Source organism: Podarcis liolepis, assembly GCF_965112155.1.
Source record: "Podarcis liolepis genome assembly, chromosome: 3".
Classification (NCBI taxonomy): domain Eukaryota; kingdom Metazoa; phylum Chordata; class Lepidosauria; order Squamata; family Lacertidae; genus Podarcis; species Podarcis liolepis.
Genome location: NC_139557.1, coordinates 98,233,056 through 98,260,472, shown reverse-complemented (window position 1 = coordinate 98,260,472; position 27,417 = coordinate 98,233,056). Strand labels below are relative to the sequence as shown.

Genomic DNA, 27,417 nt, shown 5'->3' with positions numbered 1-27,417 from the left:
TACCTTGGTTCTCAAGCGCCTTGGTACTCGTCTGTTTTGGCTCCTGAATGCCCCAAACCCGGAAGTGTTCCAGTTTGTGAACGTTTTTTGGAAGCCAAACATCCAGCGCGCCTTCTGATTTGAGTGCTGGAAGCTCCTGCAGCCAATTGGAAGCCGTGCCTTGGTTTTCGAACGTTTTCAGAAATCTAATGGACTTCTGGAACAGATTTCGTTCAAGAAACAAGTTACGACTGTATTTTGATGATTAAACTGTGCTTCCAAACTGTGCTTCAAACCTATGGAGAAATGCAGTCTTGGTGTTTGGTTTTCTGCCAAATGCAAAGGTTATTTCAGGTGTATTCCTCATTGCTTCGTGTTCAGTTAATTGAGCTCTCTCCCTCCCTTTAAAAAAGAAACTGAAAGTCAGCAAAACCTGCAGGGACATTGTAGAACATTAGTGCTAAAGAACAGCTTCCGAGGGCCAAATTAATCGAGGAATACAGCAGAACTGCCAAGCAAAGGGTTTGACTGTGCTCCCCTTGAACTAGCAAAGCTGCCCATGCAACCTTGCCATCTTCCTCCTTGCTCTCCTTGCAGCTCACAGTTGCGTAACTGGCCAGACTTGTCAACAGCCACTCACCTGTGATGATCAATAAATTGCTTACAGGGAACCAGGCCAGCCAGCCAAAGTATTGTAAATGGGAAGGTACTTCACTCAGGGTGTCCCCCCCCCCCCCCGCTTCTAGGCTATCAAAGAGTCAAAAGTAGAAATCAAGTTCTAAGTTGATGGGTGATACGGCTGCCCCAGATTTATTTGCAATGCAAATATTAAATAGGTGTGGCTTTGCAAATCGCTGTGGCTCTGTGCCAGGGACAGAAACACCCTTTCCATTTTTACACACACAACTGCCCTCAAGGCCTAACTATCTTGCACAATTCGTGAAGCAGGATTTCCTGGTATCTGACCCTTTGCCTCAGGCTGTTTACCTGATAGAAAAATACAATTTGCACCACTGGCACTATGAGCTCCATGGACACAGGTTCAAGAAACAGGCACCCAATCCGCTGCCAAAGTTAGAAGAGGCAGTCAGACCTTTGGGGAATATCATAAAAGCAAACTGGGGTGAAGACCCTCCAGGAACACGGCCGCAACCACAAAGTGCTGGACTTAGATGTCAGAAACGTAAGTTCAAATCCCAGGCACAGCCCTGAAAGCCCAGATAGTACAAAGGGGTTCTCTTTCATCATCACACACACCTCTCTGGGCTACTCAGAGGATGAAAAGAGGTAAAGATATAGTGAAGCCCATCTCCTTGGAAGAAAACAATTAACTCAATGTCTAGAAGAAATGCTTGCCTGTAGGATTAAGGGAGCTCCATGAAGGCTATAGCTGCAAGGACGTGTGATGGTTTTTACTTGTTTTATTTTTATTGTTTTGCTGCCTTGTTGACTGTTGCCCTGGACTCCTTTGGGAGGAAGGGTGAGAATCAAAATATAAAGAAATAAAAATCTGATCATCATTTCTGTTTTAAAAAGCACTTTATACCATCTCTTTGATGAAAAGTAAATACATATTTTAAAAAAATTACTGCACAAATACTTTCCATTATTAAAAAAGGAATCCCAATGTAAAACTCCAATTTGCTTTTTTATATCTGAGTAGCTGTGATAATTTACAATATATATATACCTGTATTTAAAATCCTTCAAGGAGGCATGCACTCTCCAGTCCCTTTTGACGATGTAGAATTAAGGAAAAGGAAAGTGGAACGATAAAAGACAGGTGGGTCATCATTATTTTGGTGTTACTCTTCCAGCCTGAACTTGGCTAGGAGAGGGAGATGGTCAGAGGAGATGGTTTCATTGGGAAGCCCATTGACAGCCCAGAGATCTTTTTCCGTCACCAGTGATAATCGGCCAAGAAGGTTCAGGCGTCCGTCAAAGGCATGTTCAGCTCCTGCGACAGAAAGAAGAGGCTTTCATCAGGTGCCTGTGGACAATCCAGATGTTTGAAGCATAGCTGTCACCTTTTCCCTTTTCTTGCGAGGAATCCTATTCGGAATAAGGGAATTTCCCTTTAAAAAAGGGAACAGTTGACAGCTACGGCTTGAAGAGAGGTACATAAGCACGTACATTACATTGCAATTGAGCTGGCACCAAGCTGTTCTGAAATAAGCAAGCAGGGAATCACAGTTCTTCTATTGGTCTTTACAGACACTGCATTCTGGGGAACTTTCAAGTCGACGTAAACAATACTGAACATTTATATGATGCTTTCAAGTAAGTGCTTCACACACACTTCCCCACAACTTGCTCCCCTTCAAATATTATGGACTTTAATGCCCTATTCCTGACAATTGGGTCATGCTGGCTGGGGCTTATGGAGACTGTACTCCAACATCAGGCTGGGGAAAGCTACATGATCTACCGTATTTTGTGCCCCATAGGACGCACCTAGTTTTTTTTTTTGGGGGGGGGGAAATAAAGAAAAAAATTTTTATTTCCCCCCCAGGTGCGGGGCTGGAAGAACCAGGTCGGGGAACTGGGAAGGCACGCTCTGCCTCCCCAGTCTCCCGAGCTTGTGGGGCTGGCGATGGGGAGAAGTGCGCTGATCCCGGGACTGCAGGCAGCTCCGCGCCGCCATCCAGAGCGGGGCGGGACTTAGTGCCCCGCTCCCGATGGCTGCGCAAAGCTGCGCTGATCCCGGGACTGCAGGCAGCTCTGCGCGGCCATCGGGAGCGGGGCGGGGCTTCGCCCCTGGCTCCCGGTGGCCGCGCAGAGCTGCGCTGATCCCGTGACTGCAGGCAGCTCTGCACCGCCATCCGGAGTGGGGCGGGACTTAGCGCCCCGCTCCCGATGGTCGCGCAGAGCTGCCTGCAGTCCTGGGATCAGCGCAGCTCTGTGCCATCTGGAGCGGGACTTAGCGCCCTGCTCCCGATGGCCGCGCAGAGCTGCGCTGATCCGGGGACTGCAGGCAGTTCTGCGCGGCCATCCGGAGAGGGGCGGGACTTCACGCCCGGCTCCCGGTGGCCGCGCAGAGCTGCGCTGATCCCGTGACTGCAGGCAGCTCTGCGCAACCCTTGGAGCCGGTCTCCCGAGGGTTGCGCAGAGCTTCCTGAAGCCTGGAGAGCGAGAGGAGTCGGTGCGCACCGATCCCTCTCGCTCTCCAGGCTTCAGCGAAAGCCTGCATTTGCCCCATAGGACGCACACACATTTCCCCTTTATTTTTGGAGGGGAAAAAGTGCGTCCTATAGGGCGAAAAATACGGTACTTATTTCATAGTTCAGTGTGTTAGACACTCTGCTACACCAGCTCTCCATTTAACTCCCAGGTGTGTGTGTGGGGGGGGGATGTGTGATCCTTCCCCAAATATAAAACGCTTTATCTAAGGTCAGTTTCATCACTGGGTTGAAATCTGAAGCGAGAACCTCTTTGTTCGCATCAGTCTCTTGGCAATTATGTCCTGCTAGTTCTCCTGATCACCCCAGTTTAAACAAATATTAAACTTAATATTCCATCCAGTGGATTTTGCAAAGATGCACAGCACTGAATATGTGCAACCAAGACAAGCTTCAGTCCTGACTTACCCACCAAGGAGATCAGCTTGAAGGCACTTTTAACATTATGGCACCATCTGGTGAGCTTTTGCTGTAACTGCTATTGCTCAATTTTTATTTTTTTTAAAGAAGTAGTAACCTTCCACATGGCACAATGTTGTCATGTAAAATGCATGTAATAACGTGAGCAAAGGCTTCGCCCCACTGGAATTGTAAACTTTTTTTTTTAAAACTGGTCCTGTGCCTTTTCAAGCAGCTTGATCTTTAGAGATTAAATGGAAATGTGGTATCTCTTAGTAGTGAGAAGCTCCACTTGCTCATCTCTATAGATCCGGTTTATGTTAAATGCATAGGAACAGGCTGGGCTGGTTTATTTGTGATCCACTGGAAAGCCTGAAACTGAACTGTGCAGGGAGGGAAGTCAGCATTACAAAGACAATGATGCAAAGAAGATCTGTTGGCGCAGGCTACAAATGCAGGTAGTTAAGTGGTGATAAATCTGGTAGAGAATACAGCCTTGTCTGAGCTAGCCAGGCAGCTTCTATATTAAGCTGTGGACTGAGCTGTTTGTTCAGTCAGCCCTAAAAATCAAGAGACGTCTTCTGCCCGAAACAAGTCCCTTCTCTTAGTATTAGCATTTTATGAATGTGGAATAAAGAACGTCTGGAATCGACAAAGCCTCGTGTGTTTATGTGTGGGTGCTTTAAAGAGGTTCTACTGTGCTGGAAATTTTTGCCCATTGTGCAGACTGGGTGAACACCTAGCCAATCATTAGTCACCTATCTTGCTCTAGAGTCACTTGCCTGGTTCTGCAGCTGTGTTCTCCTTTGCCTCAGAATAGAAGATGTAATCCACAGTGACTGCGCTCCTGGAGTGGCAGGTGGTGACTTCTGGGGTTCCGCTGTCTGGCACATAATGAGTGTAGGCCGAAGACAAGGGAAAACTGTGGTGCAAATATGTGGGCGACCTAAAATGGGAGAAGTGTTTCAGAAGTCATAGAATCATAGAATTGGAAGAGACCACAAGGGCCATCGAGTCCAACCCCCTGCCAAGCAGGAAACACCATCAGAGCACTCCTGACATATGGTTGTCAAGCCTCTGCTTAAAGACCTCCAACAAAGGAGACTCCACCACACTCCTTGGCAGCAAATTCCACTGTCGAACAGCTCTTACTGTCAGGAAGTTCTTCCTAATGTTTAGGTGGAATCTTCTTTCTTGTAGTTTGGATCCATTGCTCCGTGTCCGCTTCTCTGGAGCAGCAGAAAACAACCTTTCTCCCTCCTCTATGTGACATCCTTTTATATATTTGAACATGGCAATCATATCACTCCTTAACCTCCTCTTCTCCAGGCTAAACATGCCCAGCTCCCTTAGCCGTTCCTCATAAGGCATCGTTTCCAGGCCTTTGACCATTTTGGTTGCCCTCCTCTGGACACGTTCCAGTTTGTCAGTGTCCTTCTTGAATTGTGGTGCCCAGAACTGGACACAGTACTCCAGGTGAGGTCTGACCAGAGCAGAATACAGTGGCACTATTACTTCCCTTGATCTAGATGCTATAGTCCTATTGATGCAGCCCAGAATTGCATTGGCTTTTTTAGCTGCCGCGTCACACTGTTGGCTCATGTCAAGTTTGTGGTCAACCAAGACTCCTAGATCCTTTTCACATGTACTGCTCTCAGCATCTGCTGAGACAAAGGATCACAGATGAGGCCAAGCTTACACCAGGGAGTTTCTGCAGGCTACTGATGTTTCAGAGTTGTCCATCTGGCCCAGAGCTGCTCTGTTTTCTGCACCTAAGCCACATACTTTGACATAACAATCCAGACTGAGAATGCTATCACAGCAAGGCAGGGCAAGAACAACGTGTTTGTGAGCCACGATCGTTTAACAAAGGAAACATTTGTCCTGCTATTGCTCCTCATCCACTTCATAGTGGACATAGCCTAAACCGTGCCCTTCATGCTTTAAATACAATGCTGTATTTTATTTCTTTGTTAATTTTATATCCTGCCCTTCCTCCCAAAGAACCGCAGGGTAACAAACAACAAGAGACTGAACAATGAAAACTATCTTAGAAACAGTATCCAGTATCTTAGAAGCAATTCCAAAGGCCCAATTTTTATATCGCACAGAACAAAACCTCTGGTAAGACACTATCTGCAAAGTTTTAGTGCAATTATATTGCCAAGAATTATATCCAGGTTAACCTACGGCTTTGCTCACACCAAAGGCAAAACCAGTTTAGTAACAGGGGCACAAGACCTGGACAGTGTGCTCTCCTTTATCCCATCAGCATGGCCATAAGGAGATCGGAAGCATTTACTGTTGCATCCAAACCTGGCCAAAATATGGTTTTAACTATGGTCTCTTTGAACAAGCCAACTTTGAACTGGGGTCGGTTTGGCTAAACCATGGTTAACCCTAACCACCATATGCCGGATATTCACAAACCCTTGCCAGTTTGCAAATTTCCAATCTCTTCTTCCTTGGTGTGTTGGAGGATGAAGTAGGGAGTGCACATATAGCATTTTAGTGAGTAAAACTTTCAGCTCTCTGTTTATACAGGTCCCGAGTTGTAGTAGCTGATGCCTGCAAACAAGCTGACAACCGCAGTGATGTCAAAATTTACCTTTTTGCTACTGTTACGACCTCTTCTGAATTTTCCAAGCTTGCTTCTTTAGTGTCTTTTCTCTCTGGAAAAAACCAACAACAATCATAAAAGCACAGGAAGCTGCCTTACACCTGATCAGACCATTTGTTCATTGAGTCCAGTATTATCTAGTCTGCTTGATAGCAAAGTCACCAGCAAGACATCTTCCACCCCTGTTTTGTTATCCTTCTATAACTGGAGATGGCAGGAATTGAACCTGCAAAACAGGTGATCTGTGTATGAGCTATGGCTCCTACCCTATATGGGAGAGCGCACACAGATCTACAGCTGCTGCTTATGCATTCAGCCAAAAGTTGCTCATGAGTTGACCTGCAGCTGGGCGCTTGGAAAGAACCAATGTGACCAGTCAACTCTACTAAAATCACTTCTAAGGCTTTTGTAAACATCCACAAAAACTTTTCACCCACTGATGAATTCCCAATGACTTTATATTTTTAGCTTCTCTGGGGTCAGACAGCGCCTGTAGGACTTGAACTGCCAGCATTATGTGACTGAATTGCTGAAATGACACACGAAGGAACTGCTAGGTTAAATTCAGCTGTAAACATCTGAGGGGAAGTAACCTTTTTGGAAAAAACTTGGGTTATCTGCACTGAAATTTACCTCTCTCTTTTTCTAGCTGCTTCTGTTGCTCCTCATACATACAGTCCTGAGAAATGCCGAGGCTTGGAGGCCAAATGGGGATAGTGAGTATCCTATTGCCCCGTGGGGACTGTTCCTGGCCAGACACCTTAAAAAGCAAGAAACAAAACAAAACAAAACAAAACAACCAAAGAGAAATATGTGCATTTCTAGAAGATGCTCAGCAGTGATTTCTGCTGTAAACCAGAATTTACATTGCATTTACATTACAAACCTAAAAATGTCTCCTCAGAGGTAAGCCCCATTAATTTCAATTGTACTTACTTCTAGATAAATGATTTCAGGACTGAAGTCTTAGGTTCAGCCATCTAGCTTGCAGAGCTATTTCATGGCAATTCATAGTTAGCTTGGGATTTTAGCTTTCAAGATAAACTGGCATGATATATTACCTTACTGTTCACTCTCAAGTCTGGATCAGTTTTGAATGTTAAAAAGCACCTGTCTTAACACAAATCCTTTCAATGACCCAACAGTTTATTTCTACTATTGTGAGAGCTGCCACGTTTATTTTTAATTTTTGGCTTCCCATTTAGCCACTTTTTGAGCCATAAAATAACTCCTGTGCCACAAGTACTCAGTTTTGGACTCTAGCTGGTGAGAGAGCTGGCAAAAATGTAATTACTTTACATTTATTATGTGTTTGTATGTTCCTATGTGTGTGTGCATGCACGCGTGCGCGCGCGCGCACACACACACACTGACACACACACAGGTACCATCCCCATTTCATGCAAAAGCAACTATGCTCTAGATTATTTTTAATTTACTGTGCTACCAGTCAGCTGATCAGCAGCACCTGCACAGCGCTATGAAAAGCACTCCACAATACTCTTGGGTCTTCCTTTGCAAAGAGGCTCAACAAGACCAAACTATCAGCTGACTGATGGGTCATGTGGAGGACTTTGCAAATTGCTCTGCAAGACCCATGTGGGCAAAAAAGGGTCACCTGATGCCAGGAGACATCAGGTGATAAACAAGTGGGTGGCCCCATTAGCAACCTGTCAGACCTGGCCCAGAAGGGGCAGGAAAGAGAATGATTCTGTCTGCTGGTTAGATGCAGTTCATCATCAGTGTTAGAAACTGAGATATGAAAGCTAGGAGTAAATGGCACCTTAAACATAGGTTATGGGCACCGCAATGGAGTGTTTAGGTGTGCTTTTTAAAAACAAGAGTACAAAACTGAAAATGAATGAACTGCAGCTAAAATCTTATGCTCATTTTTCACATGGTCTAGTCCTCATCTGAAGACTGGAAAAAACAAAACCTTCTCCAGTCTTCAGAGAGTGGCTGGAAGTGGGGAGGCAGAATAAGGCCCTCCTTTTCTTCCAGCAGTGGCAGTTTTAATCTGAAATCTTAGGATCAGTACTGCGCCCAGAGCTCAGAAACTGCTCGCGCTAATGAAATTCCCTGTCACAAAATGCACCTAGAACAATGGGAGTTTCTAATGCTGTTCACCACCCCTGACCAAAGCAATGCTTTGCGAAGTTCTCCTCTTCAGTGAACATATCCTACACCACATTTTCCGCATCCACCTTGTCTACTGCGGAACTCCTCAGCATCTGACCCAGAACCCCTGCTCATCACAGGAAGAGGAGGAGCAAAGGCATGTTCCAAGGCACTCACCGTTGGCTTCACCACAATCCCATGGTGAGCCTTGGAATGTCTTCCACCCTCCTGTGGGCTGAAAGCTCCAGAAGATTATTAATGGCTACAACCAACTACTTCCTAAGAACACTGTTTGAAAACCTCATACCTGCACTGGCTTTGGACCACACAGCATATTTTAGAAAGAACAGCAATGCAAATTATCACCATGGAAACCCTACAATGTCATAGGGGTGGGTGGCAGGGACATCGTCTTTTGTGTGTTGTCTACCCATATTTTTTTTCCTTTACACACCAACTTGACAAACGGCTACCTACTTTCCCTATCGCCAGTCCTTCGTAATTCAGCTTGCCTTCCCTTAAGAAATTGTACAGGGGAGAGTGAGGGACGGAATTGAAGTCCCCGCAGATGACGAGGGGGCAGAAACGCCCGTCTTCCTGCATAGCCACGCTGGTAATTTCCGCCAGCAGCATGGCAAGCTGGGTGAGCTTAATGTCCCCCCGCCTCGGGTTATACAGCAGGTGTGTGTTGGCTATGCAGATGGTGGCTGAGGGGGCCTTGCAGGAAAAAAGAGGCCGCAAGAGAACCACCAGGCCCACGTTATCTCTGTCCAAGAGGGGGATGTTGCGACGAAAGAATTCCACTGGATTCGAAGAGAGGAGATGGAACTTGGAGGCCTTGAAGCAAATGGTGCAGCCATCTGGCTTCCTTCCTGTCCTCATCTTGTACTCACAATGATAGCCTGGGGAAGCGAGAAAAAAGGTGCTTCAAAATGTGTCTCCTTTATACTCTGAGCTAAACTCTAAGTACACATGTTTAATATGTTCTGGTCCATTTGGCGGTATGCCGGGGATGGGGAACAAGTGGTCCTCCACAAATTGTTCGATGAAAACTCCCATCAGCCCCAGCCAGCGTAGCCAATGGTCAGGGAAGGTGTGAGTTGGAGTCCAACATCTGGAGAGCCACAGCTTCCCCGTCCCTCAGCTACACAGCAGGGGTGGGGTGGTTCTACCTCTTATAGCAGGGGTGGTGAATCTCCTGCCCAAAGGCCAAATATGGCGCATGAGGCTATTTCCACCAAACCATGCACACCTGCCCTGTACTTGCACATCAAGTGTGTGACAGGTAAAGATACAACTGGATTGGCTGTGTGATTGAATTCATTGTGAGGAACTTGATTGCACAGCCCACCCCTTTGGAAAGCAGGCCTGAAGTCATCACCAATCAGCTGACAGGTGGTGACTTTAAGACTGCTGATTCACTGTACCTCAAAGCACTGTGATTAGCAGTGCTCAAAGCAGAAGTCCCAACCCTGCCTGCCTGTCAGATTTGGCTTATGGAGGGTTGGCGAGATAAGTACATGGTCTACTGGCAAGACTGTACCCTTACCTTCCTGCTTTGTGTCTATTTGCTCATGGAGATGGGCTGGAGTTAAAATGGCCAGAATCAGTGGACTGTAGGGAGGTAAGCTGGGGAAAGCGGGGTGGGTGGGTGGTGGTTTGACATGTATACTGGACAGTTTATACCTAAGGCTTCCAAACTTGGCTTGATCTCTATTCTGTAGTGGTCTTCTTGTACCTCTTGCAAACAAAGTACCTGTTGGGAGGAAAACAGCTGATCATCAAGTAGCATACTCCCCAACATGACTAGGCTGGCTTTAAAATTTTAGAAACTGGCTTACAACTTTCAATAACAGTTCTAAGAAGAAATAATAATGGTGATACTGCAACTGAAAATAATTTCAGGTTATTTAATAGTAAAATTATGTATTGTTAAGAACTGGGTACGATTCAGGCAAATTCAAGCATTTTCAAGCCACGCTGATTCCGGAAGAGCATGGTTAGCTCTGCCAGTGAAATCAACGTGCCTTTAAAAGGAAAATTAACGTTATAAACCGATGCATGTCGTATTGGAAGTAAATCCCATCGTACTTCATTCAGCCAAAGGCTGCAATTTTATATTCACTTGAACTAAAAATTATTTACTTTCAAAGAAACATGCAAAGGACTGGGCTGTAAGAAAATAAGACCAGGTTAAAAAGGGTTGGTTTTTTTAGAAGGAATCTGAATGGAGAGACGTGGCACCAGGTGCATGTTCACTACAGCTAAACATGAAGTGCATGAAATAACCACATGCTCACTTATGGCAGGTGTGGGAACTTCTTGGCCTCTGGATGTTGATGAACTACAATTCCCATGAGCCTCAGCAAGCATGTTGAATGGTCAGGGATGATAGGAGTGATTCAGCAACATCTGGAGGGCCAAAGGATCCTCATGCCTGGCTTACAGTCTGTAAAAGATTTGTCTTCCTATGGATTTCTTTTTTATTGGCATCTATGAAGTTAGCTTCCCACTTACATCTGCATCCAGCCGTTTGATGTCTGCGAGAATGTTGGGAAAGCGATAGTTCCAGGCTAGCACATGCCGTTGGCAGTGTCTATACAGGTGAGAGTTGTCTTCTAACAAGTCTTGGGAAAGGATGTTGTACGACATGACGGTGAAATCAAACTTCTCCAGTGTGTCTTGATGATCCTGGTTGATCAGCTTATCCTCTTCAAGGACCTTCATTTTTTTACTTTGCTGGCAGAAGTATTCCCAGTGTCTCTTGACCACACCTGCTGAAACACAACAACCAGGCCAGGAGTGGCGGATTGTTTGCATTCATACTTTTGACTTGAGCTTTTGAAGTCCTGTACAAACAATTTAAATCCTATTTTGGGGAGCCCGCTAATTAAATATGAACTGTCCAGCTCTGCATTAGGGCCTGTTCCCCTTCTGAGATCAGGTGTGTACTGATCAGCGAGGCAGCCTTCTTAGTTGTAGAGCTCTGCCTAGGTATTCCTCTGCTCAGACAAATCTAGGAGGTAGCAAGCTAAAGCCTTTTCTTTCTGATAATTTTGTTGAACTGCTGCATTTTTATCTCTTTTGGGAAAGCTTTCTGAGGGTTGGGGTATAAGTGTTTAAAGTAAGAATAATAATTTTAAGTGTTTCATTAAGCAGGATTCTAGCAATTTGGCAATAACACTGGCACCTCATTAAATAGGAAGTACCTCTGTTCTTGAATTGTTTAACAACATTAGTACCAAAAGAGACCCATCTCTCTCAGGAGTAGCTTTAGTATATAACAGAAAGTAGGAAGAAAATAATAACAACAACAGGAAAACCCTGGGATAGCAATAAATAGGACTCTGCTGGGGAGTGGAATTTAACATAAAAGTTGTAATAAACAATTTGCTGGATGCAGGCAAATGAGTGGGCTGGTGGAAGATGGATTCTTCTATTTTGTGATTAATTTTTGTTCGTAAAATTTAATTGATATGCTACCTGTATGTTCTAATTTTGGTACTGAATTGCTGTTGAGTTGCTTCAGCACTTCTTTATGTTTGAAAATGACACATAAACTGAATCATAACAACAGACACATTGCAAAAATGCCTCCCTCACCAGCCTGCTTGGTCTCCATACTAGTTGTGAAGAAACGGAAATATCTTCTTCCATTTATTTCCTGCACTTCCTCACAGAGGAGCACAGGGCGGCGAACACATGATAAATGTGCCAATTAAAACATCTAAAAACAATTAAAGATTCCAACACAAACTGGGAATCATTCCTTAAAAGGTTTGCTGAAAGAGGAAAGTCTCCAATAAGCGCTGAAATGACAACAGAGATGGTGCATCTCTAATATTTAATGGAAGTTATTTCCAAAGAGCAGCTGCCACAATACTAAAGGCCTGATTCCTGCACTGTGCAGAATGGACATAAGATGGTACTTGAAGGAGGCCCTCACCTCTAGAGCACAATGATTAATTGGGGATATAAGGGGTGGGGTGAACTTTCAGGTATACTGGTTCCAAGTTGTTCAGGGCTTTGTGCTTCAGAAACAGCATAAAGGTATCAACTGGCAGCAACAAAATGCAGTAGACTGGTGGTGGGGGACACAAAATAGTAGGATAGAATGATCCATTCATCATTCACCAGTCCACTTAGTAGAGATATTATTATTACAGTGGTGCCCCGCAAGACGAAAAACCCGCTAGACGAAAGGGTTTTCCGTTTTTGAGCTGCTTCGCAAGACAAATTTCCCTATGGGATTGCTTCGCAAGACGAAAACGTCTTGCGAATGTTCCGATTTTTTTCCGCTCCCCCCCTTTTCTAATCCGCTAATAGGCTTTTAGCCGCTAAGCCTTTAATAGGCGCTAATCCGCTAATAGCGCTAATCCGCTAATAGGGTTGCTTTGCAAGACGAAAAAACCGCTAGACGAAGAGACTCGCAGAACGGATTATTTTCATCTTGCGAGACACCACTGTATTATTAGCCTAAAAGACTAGTAGCTCAGTGGCAGAGCATCATCTGCCTTGTATGCAGACGATTCCAGGCTCAATCCCTGGCATCTCCAGGTAAGACTGAGAAGGATTCCTGCTTCAGCCTCTGGAGAGCCACTGCGTGGAAAGCGCTGAAGTAGATGGACCAATGAATCACAGAATTGTAGAGCTGGAATGGACCCTGAGGGTCATCTGGTCCAACCCCTTGCAATGTAGGATTCTCAGCAAAAGCATCCATGACAGATGGCCATCCAACCTCTGCTGACAGCACCGCATGTTGCTAGTAGCCTGTGTACCCAAGCTGGATATGAATGAGGGGACTTCACCTCCTCTCTGGCAGGCCTGGAAGTGCAGGCAACAACAACAAAAACGATCACTCCAGTAAATTTTGTTGGCTTATTTCATCAGCTGTTGTCAACAGTGCAAAAGAAAGGTGTGAACAGCTTGTTCATAGGACCATAAACTGAATATGTGTGGTTTTTGAGCAAGTTGAATTCAGCATATATAATAATATCACATTTTTATCTCATCCTTTTTCCAAGGAATTCAAGGCACCACAAGAATCCCATGAGGCAGGTTAGGCAAGAGATATTGACTGGCTCATCGAGTAAGCTCCATGGCCGCGTGGGGACGTGAACCAAGACACCCCAGACCCCATGGGCTCTCTTCTCTCCTAAATAAGTAACACAACCCTGTAAATATTAAGAGCAAAGGATCAAGGCAGTACGATGCCACCATACCTCTTGGTTCTGGAGTGCTTCCTTCTTTACACTGAAGTTGAGGTGGAGACCAGGATGTTTCATCTGAAGGTGAAGTACACAGTTTTTCATTAGGGCTGTGACAAATGTCCTGATCCTCACTATGTCTTCTTCGCTTTACACATGGCTCATCTCCCTCAGCTTTCATTGTAGCACAGAGATGAATGGAAGAGTTTTGTATGAGGCTAGGAAACTGTGTGCTCCAGAGCAGAGGAAGCCTACAGCTCCCTGGGCAATCCCAAGGGTTCAAGGGTGAGTAACAAGCCCCAAAACAGGATGCGGTTCTCTTCATATGCTGGAAAGCTTGACCATCCCGGAAGAGTCTCTGAGCAACATTCCAGTGGCAAACCCAATCTCTGCCGAGCCTCTGTACACGATGGGACAGCATGGGATATCTGGAAAGAAAGCAGTGTTAGGAAAGATCCTTTGCTGTGAGATATACAGAAATGACAACTAGACAAAGGCCTTGTTCTTACTGCAACAGACTAACATGGTTTCCCATCTGGAAACTGCACCCTCCTGGCTGATCTTGGATGCTGCAACATTACACTCCTCCATTACTTGAAGTCTGTAATTGGCTTTATTCTTAAATTACAAATATTAATCTTACTAAATAAGGAAGGGCATTACTTTTTCTTCAGGAGAAAAGAAACTCTGTCCACTAGCTATGATCTAGATCTTGATTTGGTCTCTTAGACAGATTAGGCTGCAATGGGCAAATGCTTTATGGCGCTTTGTGTTTCCAGGAGTGGTTGGTTATGACACAAGGATGAGCAGTTTTGTCATACCGAAGAGGCTTCCTCAACCTCAGCCCTCCAGATATTTTTGGCCTACAACTCCTATGATCCCTAGCTAGCAGGAGCAGTGGTCAGGGATGATGGGAACTGTAGTCTCAAGACATCTGGAGGGTCGAGGTTGAGGAAGCCTGATATAGAAGCAGCAGAAGTGAAACAGAAAGCACACAGTTTGAGAATGACTGGCAGATACCGAACATATTCACTAATGCTCAAGTTCAATCAGCTACTAACTTGTTTACACATCCATGGCCACCATATCAGTTTAGTAATAAGCTTGCCCTGAAGCTTCCTATGCTCCTGTGCCTTTTTGGTTGATCCCAGAAAGCTTTACTCCTACCCTGATTTTTACTTTCTGAATATTTTTTCCTAACACATTACACTGCTACATGCAATGTTTATATATTTTAGATCTTATACATATATATATACAGAAACATCAATCGGCTTATCTCTGGACTCCTCATTAATGGACGTTTTCCTGTCTAAATGTTTTGTCAGCAAAGCAAAATGTGTAACACTGAAATCCTAAGATCGTTTATTTGTTAGTGTGTATGTATACATACATACATACATACAAGGACATGAAGGCAGCAATCCTCTCCTGTTGTTTGCTCCTAGCATCTTAATACTCAAGAGGTACACATTCTGCATATGGAGGTTTCACTTAGCTATCATGATCAATAGCTGTTTAGACTTGTATTCCAAAGAGTACTAAGTTCCAGGGTATGACTGAAGGCACTTTGCTGAAGCTATGCAGATCTGGGTCTGGTCAGTGCAAAGTACAGTAACTGAAAACCACATGTATGCTGCCTTTCATGACAGGAGAAAGGCTGGGTGCAAATGTAATGATTTGAGTAACATTTACACGAAACGATGATGTCAAGCGGTATATAAAGTGTCGAAATCAAAAAATGTCCCTCTTTCTTTCACGGGACAGGTAAGCACAGGAGGCCCTAATCCTCCTCACTGCCACCCTTTGAAACCAGGGTGGCAAACTTGTGGCCCTCCAAATGTTGCTGAACTCTCTTCACCCCCTGCCACACTAGCTGGGTCTGACAGGAGAGGCAGTTCAGCTTCACTTGGAGTGCCAAAGGCAACACCTGCCATGGGTGGGATGGGGATCCGGTGGTCCTCAGATCTTCAGAACCTAAGAGGAGCCTGCCGGATCAGGCCCACCTAGTCCAGCATCCTGTCGTCACAGTGGCCAACAGCGTGGGAAGCCCAGGAGGAGGAAAATCCAAGTGAAATGGTGTTTTCCCCACAGGCAGCCTTCAGAAGGATGGCCTTTTTATATTGCAAGCCGCCTTATGATCCGCAGATGAAAGGCGGTATACAAATTCGGTAATAATTCTGACACTGAAGGCGGAATACAGGCACCAGGGTTGGCAGCCCTGGCCGCCGTTTCTTCCACGAGTTGGTCGATTCCCTCCCATGTTGCCGGTGTCGGGGATGATTCGGAGGGCCACAGGTGGCTCCCTCCAGCCTTAGGCCGCCCACCCCGGCAGAGCCGCCGCAGTTACCTCCAGGGGGGACACCTGCCCTCTGTTTTGCCAGGCCGCCCCGGCAGGTTCTCTGCTCCCCGCGCCGGCCCCGCAGAGGGCTCATCTCAGAGGGCCGTGGCCGGCGGCTCCTTCATCACACGCGCTCCAGGTCCGGCTTCCCCCGCGCAGCCGCATCCAAACAAGCCGGACTTAGCGGTCGCTCCTCCCCTCACGTAACGAAGCACCCTCTGGCTTTGGCTTCCGCAGGGGCCCATGGGACTTGTAGTTCGGCTTCCGCAACAGACGCTGCCCTCGCCAGCAGACTCATAGATTTATAAATAGACCTACTGAACACGACTTCCGGGTTCCTGTAGACTCTTCCCTTTAGAACCTGCTGCGATATTGCGCGTAAATGGGGAAGTTCCATTTCTCCTCTGGCGGAGACCAAAAACTTTGCTTCGTTGCTTTCTACCAGTTGCCATTTCCGTAGGACGAGTTCTACTCTAAAGGCGAGTTTGGAAGTATCGTTAGAACTCCACACTCTAATTTTTCCTATCTCTATGGTCCGTGGATAGACGTCGTCGTAGAACACTTCAAAGAAGAGCGGAAGGCGGGGCGAATAATCTCTCGGGAACCATCTTTCTTAAGGGCAACATTAACGCCTCCGCCGCCATTTTTGTGCCGGGAAGGAAGGCCCTGAGGGGGAAGATGATAACAGCCGGCCCGGCTTGCGACTGAGGCGGAGAGAGACGCCATGCCGCTGGTCGTCCTCTGCGGGCTGCCGGGGAGCGGCAAGACCCGGCGCGCCGAAGAGCTGAAGGCGGCGCTGAGCGCCGAGGAGGCCTCAGAGCGGCGGGTCTTCGTGGTGGCCGAGGCCGACTTGGGCGCCGGCGGCGGGGACGGCGTCGCTCGGGCTGCTCTGAGGGCGGAGGCCGAGCGCCTGCTGAGCCGCCGCGACGTGGTGCTGGTGGACTCGGGCGCCGAGCTGAAGAGCTTCCGCTACGAGCTCTACTGCCTCAGCAAGCACGCGGGGACGCCGCACTGCGTGCTCCTGTGCCCGGGAGGCGCCGCCCGCCCGGACCGGCCTCCCCTGGAGCCGCCCGACTCGCGCCACCGCTGGGACTGGCCGCTCTTCGTGGCGCCCGCCGACCCCGCCGAGCCGCTGCCTTGGCCCGAGATCCGCGCCGCCCTCTTCGAGCGCCGCCCGCCGCCGCCCAACCAGTCCACGCGCTCGCAGCCCCTGCAGGCCGCCGGCTTCCTGCACCGCCTCGACCGCCTCACGCAGGACGTCCTGGCTGCCCTCATGGCTGCCCAGAGGAACGGAGCCCAGCCGGGGCAGTTCGTGCCGCTGGCGGTGGACGGGCTGTCGCAGGCCGGCGGCGGGGAGCCTCCGGGGCTGCTGCTGACCCGGCCCGTCAGCCTGGCGGAGCTGAGCCGGCTCCGGAGGCAGTTCCTCAGCTACGCCAAGATGCACCCGGGTGAAGGCGAGGGCGACCTGCCGCAGCTTGGAAGCATGTTCCTGCAGTACCTGGGCCGCAACCTCCAGTGAGGAGGGGCTGGAAGCCGCCGAGCCGAAAGGAAAGCAAGCCCGAGGGGGACGGAGCAGGCGCGCCGTGGGATTTGGAGGGGCGCCCGCCCGTTATGCACGTGCAGTACACAAGACCCGAAAGAGCCTCCCCGACCATGAAGGGAGTTTGTCTGCTGCTGGAGCTTTTGGCCCTGGGTCGTCTTTGCCGTCTAAACCCGAGAGAGGAATGCACCTCCTGCCTATCATTTCAAGTGTGTGGAACTGGTCCGAAACCGATCTTGGCAAAAAAGGGGTTCAGGATTATTGTAAATAAATGAGTTTTTCCTCTCCGCACATCACACACCTGTTTGTATTTTAAGTTGCTCTTTTGGTTATTTCGTTTTTGTTACGCTTCCTTGCTGCAGGGGGGTTGGACTAGATGACCCTTGGGAGATGTCCAGGTCCCTTTCAGTTCTACGATTCTAGGGTTGTGTACATGGTTCATGTACAGCATACTAAGGGAGGTTGTATCTGGTGGCACAATGAGTCAGTGTGTCAGGTTGTTTTAACACAAGGTTTAGGCCCCCTGGAGGAACATTAGATGACTTACAGAATCCTATCCAACTACAATTATATGACTGAGAAACAGTGGCCAGTCTAAAGCCACCCAGTGTGCTGCTAATGTAGTCAGATGGTGATTCTGATGTAAACTGAGTGTGATCCCCTGAGTTTCTTCATCATGGATTGGACACAAACCCACTACAATCAACTGCTGGACTGTGTGTTGCAGGACCACAACTTCTGCTATTCTTAACAGACAGCTACTATTGCCTTTTCCAAGAGTAAAACAAAAAGGATGAACATCAGGGCTGGCTCAAGATGCTGTATTTGGTACCTAGGGGGATTATATGTATACTGTACTGCTTTTGTAGACTTGGTGTTTGAAACTTACCTTAAAAGCTATTATGCTGTTTTTAATAGCAAGCTGTCCTAATAAGGTATTGGGAGGGTGGTGTATAAATAAATAATCCCACATCCTACTTAGTAACATGGAGCATGGTGCGCTCCCATATGAACTGCACTGAAATGAATGGGAATTAAGTGCTCCAGTCCATTTCAATGAGGCTAACACAGGAGACCCTCGTGGGAATTGCTCATAGTTAATGTGCTATCACTCTACAATGAATTACTATTTGCCATGGGTGGCAACTTTTTAAGGTGCCGCTTTTATTATACCAAAGAGATGCATCAGTGCCTCTAGTGCGAAAGGGGATATGCTGTGATTCTTTCCTGGGGCCAATATCGCTTTATGGATTATGCTAAATAAATACAATCTAAACTATAAATATCTACCTAGTACTGGTAAGGAAATAACATTAAATGGCAGTTTTATATAGACATTGCGAATGCAAACTGTACACCTTGACAATATAATCATGGAACTTTGAAGTGTCAGGCATAGCCCTATTGGCTTTAGCCCAAACGTAGCAGAGTTTTCCTGCACAGCGAGGAAGCTAGTTGCGGCGGTAATGACTAGTCAGCTAGACTCAGAATAACTATTTACAGGATTTATTAAAAAGGAGAAAAATAAAACCAGCAGAGTTTCTGCATACAAAACAAAGCAAAAATAAATCCTCTCTTTCTCTCTCTCAAAACCATACACAGCACTTCTAACTCCTAACACACCTCACACCAAACTGAGCTAGCAATCCTAGATAACAGAGTTGAGTGCTGGTCGTTAACCAATCAGAGTGAGTAGTTTCTAGGTCAAGCAGACCTGGGCTTTCTGCCAAGAGTAAATTGACACCAGCTTGAGTTAATTGTTAGAAGCTAGAATCTGCAAGTTTCCCACGAGAACCAATTAACAGAAACCGAACACCCCCTCACAGATTCTGCTGAACAATTAACATCAAAAAACACCTATGTAGGAGATTATTTTTCCAGCAAACCTAAACCCTTGCACATTTGCCTGTTCTTTATCTTTGCCAATGGTTTAGTTAATACATCTGCTACATTTTCTTCACTTGATACATAAGTACAGGTGATTACATTGTCTTGTACACAGCAACGTACATTTTGGTATTTTACAGAGATATGTTTGGAACGCGATTTGAAACCCTCTGTTTTACTTAAGGTTATACAAGCTTGATTATCAATGTAAACTTGTACTGGTTCTCCACAATTTACATTTAAATCTGTTAACAAATGCTTGAAATAAATCACCTCGTTGCACAATTCACTCAATGCGGCGTACTCTGATTCCGTTGATGACACACTTACAATGTCTTGCTTGCGCGACCGCCAGCTGATTAAAGCTCCACCGACCATTATGACTAGTCCTGTGACAGATTTTCTATCTGGCAAATTTCCCCAGTCACTATCACAGTAGCAACTCAACATTTCGTCCTCGGAAGAATTTAATTGTAACATATAGCCAATTGTCTGTTTGAGGTATCTCAGAACTTGTTTTACCCCTTTCCAGGCATTTAGTGTGGGTTTTGAGACCAATCTACTTAATATGCCTACTGCATAGCTAATATCAGGTCTGGACCACTGTGCTATATACAATAAACTTCCAATTACAGAGTGATATACATCAGGATGTTCAAATTCAGGACTCTCATCTATGTGAAGTGTTTTTATGAAACCTGGATCCATAGGCACCACTGCCCCTTTGCAATCCTGCATCCTGTACGTAGTCAGTAGTTGTTTAACTTTGTTCTGCTGACTAATTAGGCAGCTGCCATCTTGGGCCCAGCACACTTCCAACCCTAGATATGTCCTAACCGGGCCTAAGTCCTTCACTTTGAACTTACTGGACAATTGCTTGGCAAATCTTTTAGTTTGTTTATCTGTTTTACAGGCATACAATACATCATCTACATAAATCAGACAAAACTCTTGATCACTGCCTGTACCACGTACATAAACACAATTGTCAGCTGTACTCTGCTTGAAACCAAACGACACTAAGCCTCATGGAAACATTTGTTCCAAGATCTTGCAGCCTGTTTGAGACCATATAGAGCTTTGTTTAATTTTAACACTCTATTGGAACCTGTCTCATAACCAGGCGGTTCGGCTAGATACAGGTCTTCTGATATTGATGCATGTAAATATGCAGTCTGGATATCAAAATGGTTCAACAGGAGTTTTCTCTTTGCTCCAAGCGTTAAAATCAGCCTTACACTGTCCCCCTTAGCAGTAGGGGAAAAAGTCTCGTCATAATCTTTTCCAGGCCTCTGAGAATATCCTTGAGCGACTAAACGAGCTTTGTATTTGTACTCTCCTGTCACCAGAGGTTTAAGTTTGTACACCCACCTGCAGCCTACAATCTTTGCCCCCTCAGGCGCTGCTACTGGTGTAAAAACCTTGTGCTCATTCAGAGAGGACATCTCTTCCTCCATTGCCTGTTTCCAGCGCTCTGCCTCCTCTTTTGGTAACTTTAACACCTCCTGAAAACTCTTGGGTTCTGCACTTACACTAAACACATTTGCAGTATCAGGAGAAAAACGCACCGGAGGCACTCCTTTGTTTTGTCTTTTAGATCTTCTGGGAGAAAATTTTTCTTCTGACCCACTTTCCTCCTCAGAACTACGACCTCTCTTTTGTTGCTTAGCAACTGGTCTCTGGCTAACTCTACTTTCTTGAGAGCTCTTGTCTGAACTTTCCTCCCCCTCAGACTCTGACTCTCTGTGTTTACCTTCAGAGTCATGAAGCTCCTGGGAAGGTTCAAACCAAACCTCAGTATTGGCATGTAGTCTCTCCCAGCCACTATGTTCACAAAAACTGGCATTCCTGGAGATCACAATGCCATTTGTCCCTTCAGCAAAGCGGAAACCTTTTCCCAGCTCCTGGTAACCCACAAACACTAGCTGTTTGGTCTTAGGATCTCCCTTCTTCCTCATTTGTTTTGGAATTAATACCCAGGCTTTTGATCCAAACACATGCAAGTGGTCAATTTTAGGTTTTTTCTGAAACAATTTAAAGTACGGGGTTGTACCTATTGTTTGATGAAAGAGCCTGTTTTGGAGATAACACGCGGTGAGCATGCTCTCCCCCCAATAAGACATGGGCAAATCAGCATCATCAAGCATGGCAAACATCATATCTTGTAAAGATCTGTTTTTTTGTTCTGCAACGCCATTCTCCTCTGGGGAAAAAACGTTCGTTTTTCTATGCCCAATGCCACGCTTTTGTAACCAATCTCTAAAGGCATTTGACATAAATTCGCCACCTCTGTCCGTCTGAATCCTTCTGAGTTTAATGGACAGAAATCTTTCCACAGATGCCACCCAGCCTTTAAACTTAGTGAACACGTCACCCTTATTCTTCATGGGAAAAACCCAAGAATAACGCGTGGCGTCATCCACAATTGTTAGTGAAAAGCGCGCTCCACCCCTGCTTACAGCAAATGGACCAATTACGTCCATGTGAACCAGCTGTAGCGGTGACTCACTAACTCTGTCACTTCTGGGGTAAGAGACTCTGTGGGTTTTAACCTTTTTACAAACGTTACAATCAAGGTACTTGTTACAACTCTTTAAATTACCCCCATCAGCCAATTCAGACATTTTTAGTACACTTTTCCAGCAAGCATGCCCCATTTTCCTATGCAATAAGTGCACACAGTTGTCATGTATAGCTTTGTTATTCACTGCAGGCTGAGATTTACTGACTACTGCTGCAACTTGAGATCCTGCTTTAAGCCAAAACAAGCCTCCCTCTGACTTAGCAGTGCCTAAAATCTCACCAGCCTTCTTAATAATGCAACTGTCTCCTTCAAAATACACTTTAAACCCAGCTTTTAGCAAACAATCTACAGACATCAGATTGCTCCTTAATGACGGCACACAAAGTACATTTTGCAGGCATTCACGAAGACAAGGAACAAAAACTGCACCCCCCGAAATCACTTCGGAAGTACTTCCATCTGCTAGAGCCACCTGGCTGCGCTGTGCTGAGTTCTTGGAAACAAACAATTCATCTGAATTCACGATGTGGCGAGATGCTCCCGAATCGACCACCCAGACCGCTTGTTTCTCATCAGCAATCTTGACCTCGCCGGTTACCAGCTGAGCCGACTGTTTTCGTTTGAAGAATTTCTTTTTACGCTGCTGCTGCTGCTGATCTCGTCTCTGCTCCTGCACCGGTAACTGAGACTTGACCAACTCCAGACATTGTCGTTTTAGATGCGCTGAAGACCCACATCGGAAACAACGCCTAACAGCAAACGCTGACTCCTCACCGGTACGCTGCTCTTGCTTCACCTCTGGCACGGCATGAGAACTCCTTCCAAACCGCCCGCCAGTAGAAGCCTCTGCAGCCAAGGACCTTTCTTGCCTCTTCTGCCATTCTTCAATCAAACGCCCAGTAACGTAACTGACTGGTAAATCATGCTCCTGCATGCCTTCTAGAGACAAAACTAAATTATCCCAGCTTTCCGGGAGAGAACTCAAAATAATAGCCACCTTCTCCTGCTGGTCTAACGCACAGTCTCTTTCCTGTAGCGCTGCAAACTTTAACTGTAAACTGTGTAGGTGTTCCTGCATTGTAACCCCAGGCTGTAACATTGCCTTGTACAATGCCTTGCGAATGAACAGCTTGGAAACCGCTGTCTCACGCACATGGAGTTCTTTAAGTGCTTGCCACACACCTCTAGCTGTCTTGATTCCCCTCACATACGGCAACTGGGAATCTTCCAGCCCCAAGACAATTGTGGCCCTTGCTCTTTGGTCTTTATCGAGGTCTTCATCATCAGGCTTCGTAGGAAACTTACTCACCACTTGCCAGAGACGATCCCTCTGCAGCACTGCCTGCATGCGTTCCGACCACAGCAAGTAATTGGAGTCATTCAGACGCTCAAAAGCCATCTGAACTGGTTGTGAGGCCATCTTGAGAGCGATGTCCCTGGAACCCGGAACCAGCTACTCACGACCACCGAGAGAGAAAACAGGAACCACAGCACCCAGCACTCACACGCTGCAGCTGTTGTCCTTGTGTCCGCTGCGTCACCAGCTCACCACGGTCAGGAACCAGCCAGAGTCCATCTGCTGCACCAACAGGAACAACAACTTCTGGAACTACTGGAACCAACACCGTTGATGCTGACACCACCACAACTCAGGCTGGCAGCACAATGCCCATAACCTCATGGAACTTTGAAGTGTCAGGCATAGCCCTATTGGCTTTAGCCCAAACGTAGCAGAGTTTTCCTGCACAGCGAGGAAGCTAGTTGCGGCGGTAATGACTAGTCAGCTAGACTCAGAATAACTATTTACAGGATTTATTAAAAAGGAGAAAAATAAAACCAGCAGAGTTTCTGCATACAAAACAAAGCAAAAATAAATCCTCTCTTTCTCTCTCTCAAAACCATACACAGCACTTCTAACTCCTAACACACCTCACACCAAACTGAGCTAGCAATCCTAGATAACAGAGTTGAGTGCTGGTCGTTAACCAATCAGAGTGAGTAGTTTCTAGGTCAAGCAGACCTGGGCTTTCTGCCAAGAGTAAATTGACACCAGCTTGAGTTAATTGTTAGAAGCTAGAATCTGCAAGTTTCCCACGAGAACCAATTAACAGAAACCGAACATATAACTGGGGGAGAGGCTGCTGTCCTATGCACACTTAGGAGTTTGCCCAATTGAACAGGTGGCAATATCTATGCACAATCACATTGGGAGTGAGTCCCGTTCAACATATTTATGTACTGCTTAATGTCAGAATATGCTTCTAAGTAGTTTGCAAGTATAAAAACCAATGGCACATAGTGGAATAGCTCAGTTGGTAGAGCACAAGACTTAATCACAGTATGGGGGTTTAAGCCCCACTTTGGGCAAAAGATTCCTGTATTACAGGAGGCTGGACTAGATGATCCTCGTAGTCCCTTCCAACTCTACAATTCTATGACTTAAATTTTTAAATAAACATACACAGAACCCAGTAACAGAACAATCAAATGAGTTCTAACTAGCTAAGAAACTCACCTTATGGCCATGATGCGGTTCCACATCTAGTTCTACCTTTAAATGAAACAATAGTTGGCGAACTGTGAGGGCAGAATTGGTCCTCTTGGAACCAAATCACAATTGCCATGGAAACCTGTAGTGCTAGACCTAGAACTTTGGAACCATTGTTCTATTGTGATCACACAAAACACCAATCTTAATCAGTGATGTGGGTTTTCTGGAAAATTTAGAACTGGAGATTTTTTCTAAACAAATTAGGATAATTTGCATCTGGATTTTTTTCAGTGCATCAGAAAGTTTTCTGATGAGAGAGTGATCTAATTCAACATTTTTGCTTTATTTGTATTTACTAAACAAAACATCTTTGAAATTGGTTACCTAATAACTGTTGAGCTCCTTAGAGGAAAGGTGGGATATAAAGGTAATTAGAATATATATATATATATATATATATATATATATATATATATATATATATATTTGCTTTCGTAGATTTTCACGGGTACAGGAATGCAGGTTTTGGTGTCTTCGGGTGTCTTCCCGTGTAAGAGTTGGGGTGTCTAGGCGACGTTTCGACGAGGTCTCACTCGTCATCTTCAGGCTGGTGCTTTCGGCTTCTTGTTACTGGAACAGAGCTCTGTTCCAGTAACAAGAAGCCGAAAGCACCAGCCTGAAGATGACGAGTGAGACCTCGTCGAAACGTCGCCTAGACACCCCAACTCTTACACGGGAAGACACCCGAAGACACCAAAACCTGCATATATATATATATATATATATATATATATATATATATATATATATATAAATATATAAATAACAAATTATTATTAAATGAACTCTAAATGGCCCTTACAAGTTCTGTGCAAGTGGTCTTTGGAGGAATAATAAATAAAAAGACATTACTATATATGTTAAATTATGCAGCTAATGAAACTATGGCAAAATACATTAAAAAATCAGAGTAACGTGATTTACCTCACTGTTCAGTGCATGATTATGGTGGCTTTGATTGACATTAATTACTCTTAAGTGCATATCCAAGGGGGGTAGTATGTTCACAGTTAACATTTGACATCAAGATTTTAATTCATTACCTATACCTGGAGATGCCATGACCAAGGTACTCCATGCGCTGGTAACTTCTAGATTGGATTATTGCAGTGTGCTTTACATGGGACTACCCTTGAAGACAACTCAGAAACTTCAAGTAGTCCAAAGTGCAGTGGTCAAGTGGCTGCCTTTAGAACTTACATACGGTAGGCGCCGTCCTAAAACATCTGCATTAATTTCCATGTTGTTTCTGGGCCTAATTTAAGGTGCTCACACTAATGTTTAAATCCTTAGAAGGCTTAGGCCCCAAATTTTTGTGAGACTGCCCCCTTTACGATTAGAGGGAGCGGTCTCTTTGTATCTCCACTTCCCTTAGAAGTTTGAGGGGTTGATAGCCCAGGAGAGGGCATTTTCTGTAACAGCTCCTAAATTGTGCAATTGCCTCCCCACAGAGGCGTGTTTGGCATCTTCACTGTACAGTTCTCAATGACTGCTGAAGGTGCATCTCTTTATCCTGAAATTTGGTACCTGGTGTGTGTGTGTTTCAGGGCCCACCCTATTCCCATGACTGTAAATTGCTCTAACTGTTTTTAATGCTGAATTTTAAATAGTTGTAACTGCCTCTGGAACCTCCTGGTGAAGGGTGGGTAATATAGCGAAATCAATAATTGCTTATTTTTATTTCTTTTGAAAATTTCTAATCAGTGCCTTTATACAAAACATGGATTTCTGGATGGTGTACATTAAAATCAAGTATCAAAACAGTATTGAAACAATTTTTAAAATAATAATAAATTGAGCTGAAAAGGAGTTAAAGTGAAATAAGTCTGTTGCTTTAAAAGGGAGTACCTAGCTGAATGGCAAATAAATCAAGTGGTAAGCTATGGATGTGGATAAACGGTGACCTAGTAATCTAAAAGCACACACCTAGTTACAATAACTAACTGAATTTGCAGCATAGTGGCTGAATTTGCAGCATAGTGTATAGCATACTGGCTAAAATGTGGGCCTCGGACTGGGGAGTCCAAGGTTCACATTCTCACTCAGTGGGTGACCTTGGGTCAGTAACTATCTCTCAGTCCAACCTGCCATACAGTTGTGAGGATAGGAGGGAGAGAACTATAGAGTGTATAGTATATTTCAATCATTGCACAAAAGGTAAATACTGTATAAGTGCAATGCATATTTACCGGTAAATAGACCAATAATTCCTAAACTAGACCTGTCTGTATGGCTGTTGGCTTCACACCTGACCATAGCTGTCAATGTTTCAAGCTTCAGTATAAATTTTGTTTGTAAATCAGTTCTTGAATACAGTCTTCTTTCCACCCTAAATCATGATTGAAGAACTGGGCCCAAACTAACAAAATGAATTTCAACAGGGACAGATGTCAAGTTCTACGCTTAGCCAGGGATTCCAGTGCTGAGAGTGTGACCTCAAAGCAGAGTTATGCTCCAGCCGTTCCCCACCTTTAAAACTCAACAGACTGCTCACAGTGCTCCCATACAGAGATGCGAAAAGAGAATTAATAATAGGCGCATAGAAAATAGCACATCTGAGACCACAAAGGCTTTCTTCCAGAGGACAAATCGTAGTCTGTAGCTTTTAGGGGATCCTTTGGAAAGGATATGCACTTCCTAAGAATGTCAGAAGAGCTCTGCTGGATCAGGCCAAGGGCCAACCTACTCCAACATCCTGTGGTTGACCACAGTGGCCAACCACAAGCCCATGAGATGCCTGCAAGCAGCACCTGAGTTCAACAGTGCTCTCCACCCCTACAGTAGTGCTATCCCAGCAACTGGTTATTCAGGGACATAAAGCATCCATGACAGATGGCCATCCAACCTCATAAATACTAAACATTCTATAACCTTGGTAGCTATGCGTAGATGTAAGAAGTCATAAATGCATGGACGTAGCCAGGATTTTTGCTGGAGGGGGTCAGACCTTTTGTTAGGGAGCTGCAGAACCTCAGTTTGCTACGTATTGTTATTGAATTTTATTGATGGGGGACAGCTGCCCCGGCTACACCCATGCTTGCAGCGGGCCGGCAGGAGCTTCATTCAGTCTTG

At 45.5% G+C, this 27,417-nt stretch overlaps 2 protein-coding genes across 5 annotated transcripts; one reads left to right on the top strand and one right to left on the bottom strand.

Moving 5' to 3' along the window:
* Positions 1 to 1,499: 1,499 nt before the first annotated feature.
* ANGEL2 (angel homolog 2) lies at positions 1,500 to 24,745 on the bottom strand. 4 transcript variants are annotated; one of them, XM_083494475.1, is made up of 9 exons: positions 24,310 to 24,745; positions 13,518 to 13,930; positions 10,813 to 11,072; positions 9,982 to 10,051; positions 8,773 to 9,197; positions 6,811 to 6,937; positions 6,166 to 6,229; positions 4,340 to 4,503; positions 1,500 to 1,936 (listed from the first exon to the last, which is right to left on the bottom strand). In XM_083494475.1, the coding sequence occupies exons 1-9, from the start codon at positions 24,333 to 24,335 to the stop codon at positions 1,785 to 1,787; spliced, it is 1,701 nt and encodes a 566-aa protein (XP_083350601.1). In that variant the 5' UTR covers positions 24,336 to 24,745; the 3' UTR covers positions 1,500 to 1,784. The 4 variants fall into 4 exon arrangements, with proteins under 4 accessions (XP_083350601.1, XP_083350602.1, XP_083350604.1 ...); XM_083494476.1 differs by having other exon boundaries at positions 10,813 to 11,069; positions 24,310 to 24,743; XM_083494478.1 differs by lacking the exon at positions 24,310 to 24,745 and adding an exon at positions 15,853 to 17,173 and having other exon boundaries at positions 10,813 to 11,069.
* KTI12 (KTI12 chromatin associated homolog) lies at positions 16,568 to 17,699 on the top strand (the record flags this gene model as incomplete). Its single annotated transcript, XM_083494811.1, has 1 exon — positions 16,568 to 17,699. One exon carries the CDS (start codon positions 16,568 to 16,570, stop codon positions 17,360 to 17,362), a length of 795 nt encoding a protein of 264 aa, XP_083350937.1. The 3' UTR covers positions 17,363 to 17,699.
* Positions 24,746 to 27,417: the final 2,672 nt, after the last annotated feature.

What these genes read in the sequence shown, in the direction of transcription:
- ANGEL2 (XM_083494475.1), bottom strand. Translation starts at nt 24,335, where the DNA reads ATGTGGAACCGCATCATGGCCATAAG. An exon ending in AACCGCATCATGGCCATAAG is followed by an intron (nt 13,931 to 24,309) that starts GTGAGTTTCTTA and finishes CTTTCTTTCCAG; the next exon opens with ATATCCCATGCTGTCCCATC. An exon ending in GCCAAGTTTGGAAGCCTTAG is followed by an intron (nt 9,198 to 9,981) that starts GTATAAACTGTC and finishes TCGCTTCCCCAG; the next exon opens with GCTATCATTGTGAGTACAAG.